At 34.5% G+C, this 5,845-nt stretch overlaps 1 protein-coding gene across 1 annotated transcript; it reads left to right on the top strand.

Annotated features, from left to right (window-relative positions):
• Positions 1-2,063: 2,063 nt before the first annotated feature.
• Positions 2,064-2,828, top strand: LOC124372417 (piggyBac transposable element-derived protein 3-like). Its single transcript, XM_046830816.1, has 2 exons — positions 2,064-2,219; positions 2,558-2,828. Exons 1-2 carry the CDS (start codon positions 2,134-2,136, stop codon positions 2,826-2,828), a joined length of 357 nt encoding a protein of 118 aa, XP_046686772.1. The 5' UTR covers positions 2,064-2,133.
• Positions 2,829-5,845: the final 3,017 nt, after the last annotated feature.

The following is a 5,845-nucleotide window of genomic DNA, read 5'->3' as shown; positions in this document are numbered from 1 at the left end:
ATTCAGGTTTGTGAAGTTCTTAAATTATATTTCAGTTGAATCTTGATTAGAGACAAGTATAAAATAGGGGATTATTACAAGAAAAAGTTAAACGTAATTTCTTACAGTAAATTGAGTTTTGAATATTAACCATTTTTTCCGGTTTCTTCAGAAAAATTAGGTAAATTGTGTGAAGGAAAGAATAAAAATAAATATTACTTACGAGATTTAACAAATACATATCATGAATAGTTTGAAAAACATTTCGGGATTGAAGAAATGGTTTATTACAAAAAGTTAAGAAAATGCCATTAGCATTACAGAAAATTCCTTATTTTTCATTTTAAAATCCTAAATTAACTGAACTGTGAATGTTTTAAACATTTTAACAGCCGCCTTATTACAACAAAATGTTGCACCAAGTTGGCTAATGAAGGTGGGCAAGGCATTTACATTAAAATTTTGTCACCAAGTTTGAACTATTTCATTATTTTATTCACCAGTTCTTGGTGATGGGAACATTCTTAATGTGTTTTAATGTAATCAATATTTGGAAAACTGGTTATAGAGAAAAACACCTGTTAGTTAAAAAGAGTTTAGGTAATGTTATAAGTATTCTAGAAAGGTTTTTTTTCTGTAAAGCCATATTATTATCTGAATATATTAAATTTTAAACGGCCATTATATTGGAGCTGAATGCCGAATAAAACCTAGCTTACTACTTATAAGCTCACATACAAACTTGTTTATGATTTCTGAGGCAAGCGTTTCCACAATCCCAATTATATAACATGTGTAACGGCAACATGGGTGGTCTTGTGCTCTGGGGCCATGTTCTGTGACGTCATGAAAAAGTTTTCCTGCAACCCTGAGAAAAATTTCAATAGGCTAATTTTGTATAGATTTTAGAATGTGGTAACACAACTGGGGCTACCAGTCTTTTTGAAAGAATCCAATTTCATTACAAGATAATATGTACATTTAAAGAAGTAAGAGATTTTACTTGCACTGCATTGTTGTGTTGAAACGAAACATTCGCAAACCGAGCTTAAGCTACATGTGTTAGTTACATAAATTGAACCCTAAAAACTTTTCACATTTCATGATGAAACATTCTGTTTACCTTTAAGTTCGACTGCATTTATGTCCCTTCACTTAAAGTTTGTAATAAGTATTATTCAAAGCGTTAAGAACTCTTCGTTACTTAACGATGAAATAGCTCACGATCTACTGAAAATTTACTCATTTTCCCTACTGGGAAAATGAGTAAAAATGCTGAATTAGTGAGTCAAGGTGACATATTATGTGTAGTACATGATTTATAAAAGGGGATGACAACAAGATAGCTGCACTAAAACTGTAATAAGTAACTTAATACTGTGCTTAGTAATGTAGATCAGAGGATCCTTATTAAATAAAGCTAAGCATAGCAGTAGAAATACTATGACAAAGAGTTTTCAAATTGTACTGTTAGTTGGATTGTTAACATGAAAGATTGTAACATCGGTACGTGTAAATTAAAGTCATTATAATTCTCGGATAGTATTGATATTATTACCTTACCTTATTATGTTAATACCTTTCCTCAAAATATTGTAAATTTCTTTATGAAAATAGAGTTATCGTCTATGTTTTTTGAAACCTGTTTCAATGTGTGAGCTGGAGAAGATTAAAAAATAATAGATCTCCAAGAACTGATAGTTTGAGTACTAAGGAATTCAACACATATTTCCTAATATTTCAGGCGTTAATTTATTTTTACTAAATTTAAGTTTAACAAGTAGCATTTTTCCAAATCAATTGATGGAAGCAGTTGTGGTTCCTTTACATAAAACGTTCCTAGTAAAAAGTGCAGCAACCATAGGCTTGCATCCCTTGTCACCACCTTTCAAAATATTTGAAAAGGTTGTACCGTATGACGATAACACATGGGGGTGGTGACTTCTGAGGTCGTAGTAATAAATACTAGAAATACAAAGTTTACTTATAAGTTCAGTTTAACCCAGATATGCCTAGTGACCTATATTTAGGACACTTGTAGTGTTCTCCATAAAGCTTACTTCTGAAGTAGTTTTCAGCTTTTTCCAACAGGTGGCAGGGTGGTTGCTGTCTTCAGTAAGAGCTACTGAATGCATCTGAGCAACAATCAAGTGAATGCTTCAACTAGTTTGTTTCTTTAGACTAGTTTACAAATTTAGGATTTCCAATCAACTTCATGAGCTCTGCGCCATGTGCGAAAAGTAAGTACAATACTATTATTTCGTAGTTTTAAACCTATTTAAGTACATTTCCTAATAACTGACTAACTAGTTATTACATTTATCTTGAAATGTGACCGTTCTAAATTCAGACCGTTTATAGGTTATGTTTGGAATTGGCCCGTCCTACATGTAGTCCAGTAGGCATATGTACAACAATAATGCTTCCCACTCTCAAATGAGTTTCGACCCTTGTATTTCAAGTCGTGACTTAGTAATTGGGTTAAACTTTTTGTTTTAAGCATCAATACAATTTTTTACAGTTATTTTATAAAAAATTCTGAAAAACCTTGTTATTTATCGTACTTTGAATTTTTTAGGAACTTGAACCTTCATGAAATTTTGACGATGCTAGAAGATGAAGAGATCCAAGTGCCACCTGATGAAGAAATTGGCGTATATATTCAGCCACCAATCAATGCAAATGATGATGTCACTGATGAGGATTCTGGGGATGAGGACATGACTTCAATCCATCATCTTCCAGGAAACCAACTATTGGCCCCGGCTGAAGTTTCCCAAGAATTTGAACTGAGTGACAACAAAGATGAAGAGGATCCTTCTTTATCACAACCAACCTTTACCCTCTAGTTCAGCGAAGATGGACATAGCACAGCCACCAAATAAAAAAGTAAGACGAATTCAGAATTTCACTGAAGAGAAACCAGCAAAAAAGGTTAGTAAGCCATTCACTAAAAAGCAGTACAAATGGGTCAAAGAGGACCTAAAACTAGATGATACTATTTGGAGTAATAGACAGGAAGTACAACAAAAATTAACACCAATGGAACAGTTTTTCTGTATTTTCGATGATGATATTGTAGATTTATTAGTTGAGAAAACAAATCGTTATGCGGCATTACATAACCGTTTAGGTGATGTAACTGTCGATGAAATGAAATGTTTCATAGGAGTATTGTTGTTGAGTGGTTATGTTCCATTACCTCGAAGACGAATGTTTTGGGAAACAGCTTTGGACACTCGCAATGAATTAGTTGTAAATGCAATTTCTAGAGACAGATTTGAGTTTATTATGTCAAAATTTGCATGTTTGTGATAATGACAACCTCAATGCTGATGACAAGTATGCAAAAGTACGTCCATTGTTTGATGCATTGAACAAAACATTTTTTTGATTACGCACCACATGAGGAACACCACTCAGTTGATGAGTCTATGGTCCCATATTTTGGGAGGCATGGTTTGAAACAATTCATCAGAAACAAAACCTATTCGCTATGGTTACAAAATTTGGGTTGGTGCTACACCCAATGGCTATGTAGTTTGGAAAGACCCCTACCAAGGGAGCAGCCACACCTTGGACCCTCAGTATGAACACTTGGGCCTTGGTGCCAGTGTTGTTTTGCAGTACTGTGATGTTCTGAAGAAGAATGGTGATTTCCCGTACTTCTTGTATTTTGATAATTTTTTTTCTGGTCTACCTTTGTTTGAGAAACTGTCCCAAAAGAATATAAGAGCTATTGGTACGGTGAGAGAGAACAGAATAGCAAAGTGCCCACTGACTGATAGTAAAGATTTGAAAAAGAAAGAAAGGGGAACTTTTGAATACGAAAAAGTATGTGATGAAAATTTAATTATTGCAAGATGGAATGACAACAGTATTGTCACTGTTGTTTCAAATGCTGTTGGTGTACAACCCATACATCAGGGTAAAACGCTTTTCACTTAAAGCCAAGAAACATGCTTTCATCCCTCAACCAAACCTCATACACCAGTACAACAAAAAAATGGGCGGAGTGGACCGGTGCGATCAAAATATGAGCCTGTACCGAATCCAAATCAGAGGTAAGAAGTGGTATTTCCCTCTGATCTGTGACTGCATTGACAGTGCAGAACAAAATGCCTGGCAACTTCACCGCCATGCGGGAGGGAACCTTGACCACTTGTCTTTCAGACGCAGACTTGCCTGTAACCTGCTAGAAACATTTGGTAAAGGGTGCGCGTCAAAGGCTGGACGGCCATCGAAACAATCAAAAGTGGACTCCAGGTTTGACAGATTGGACCACCTTGTTGTTCCTCAGGAAAAGCAAACGAGATGTGGGCATTTGCCATGCCAAGTGCACTACCAGATGCCAAAAGTGTGATGTTGGTCTTCATACTAAATGTTTTATTGATTACCACACAAAGCCATAAACTACAAATGCACTTACTAAAAATTTTATTTAAGCTTGTTTTATATATCTTTGTTAAAAAACACAGTTGAATTAAGTACATAAAACATATATATCCAATGTAAATGTAACCCTTCTAAAAATAAAAAGCATTTTTGGAATATTTTAGCATTTCACTCATATTTTCCTACTGTCCTATATATAGGCCACCCATTATTTACTAAACGACGATGAAATTTTTTACAATTATTGTTAAAATGTGTTGAAGAATACATTTATAGTATAAAAAAACTGTAGAATTAAAAAAAAATTAAAAAAAAATAATTCAGGCATATCTGGGTTAATTACGAAAACTTAAAAGCACCACTTTTAGATGGTAAAGGAAAAGTTATGTACTGCCACGTTGCTGCCAATTTGAATATAATAACTAAAAGTATATCTTCTAGGTGGGCCTAAAATATCCAATGTTCTATCGAATTATGCGTACGACGTTTTACTTTACAAAACAATAATATTTCACTTCCCTTCACAATAGGTAGACTCACAACCCGGGTATCGGCGTCTTGGCACGAGACATTGAAGCTGTAGTCTAAAAACGGTTATTTCTAGAAGAGGAGTAGAGTTGGGAAGTGGTAGCCATCTATTCAAACAACACGTGAGGTACATCAACTACGTAAACTCGCCTAAAACAAATTCGCGACGGTATTAGCCATTTAATGATACAAATTACTATTTATAAACAATGTGCTAGTCGCCATAAGGACGACGCCACAACCTTTATCTATCTCCATCAAGCAAATAAAAGATCTTCAAGGGTAAGTTACTTTACTATTCACATCTTTAATTTACGTTACATTCATTTTATACGTTGGGCATCAAAGGGCTAATTTAATAATACGAAAAGATAAATTTTACTTACGGACAAAGCGCGCGAGGTCTGATTGGTTACGTAGTTGGGCTGCTACAAAGGGTTAGAAGAAAAAAATTCATACGCGTGCCAATTAGGTAGTTACTCCGCCCAATAATTTAGTTCCGGAACATTGGATGTAAAATAATATTTATATTATACTGGCTGATTAGGTTGCGAAATTTACATTGTATGAAATTTAATTAACTAATTTACGGTACAGAATATCCCCCCTGTTTTGATTTCGCAACCTAATTAGTCGCTTTACTTTAATCACATTCTAAATAACAAACTTAATTCAACCTTTTATTCATTACATAAATTCAAATTCAACCATAACAATACGATAGCGCGGGGTTTCAAAAGTTTCCTGTGAAATCCGCTAGATCGCATGCCAATGCAGTTCTATGACTGCTCGTTTAGGGACCAAAAAATAGAAAATCAATTTAGGCAAACTATTTTCATGCAGTGCACGTTGCAGCGTTTTAGAATTTGCGGGTCGTTGCAAGAATAAGGGCATTTAAGGCGATTAAATCGTAAACAAGTGTAGTGTAGTGTTTTGTTATATA

Source organism: Homalodisca vitripennis, unplaced genomic scaffold, assembly GCF_021130785.1.
Source record: "Homalodisca vitripennis isolate AUS2020 unplaced genomic scaffold, UT_GWSS_2.1 ScUCBcl_3129;HRSCAF=8451, whole genome shotgun sequence".
Taxonomy (NCBI): Eukaryota; Metazoa; Arthropoda; class Insecta; order Hemiptera; family Cicadellidae; genus Homalodisca; species Homalodisca vitripennis.
This window is presented reverse-complemented; position numbering and strand designations above follow the sequence as displayed.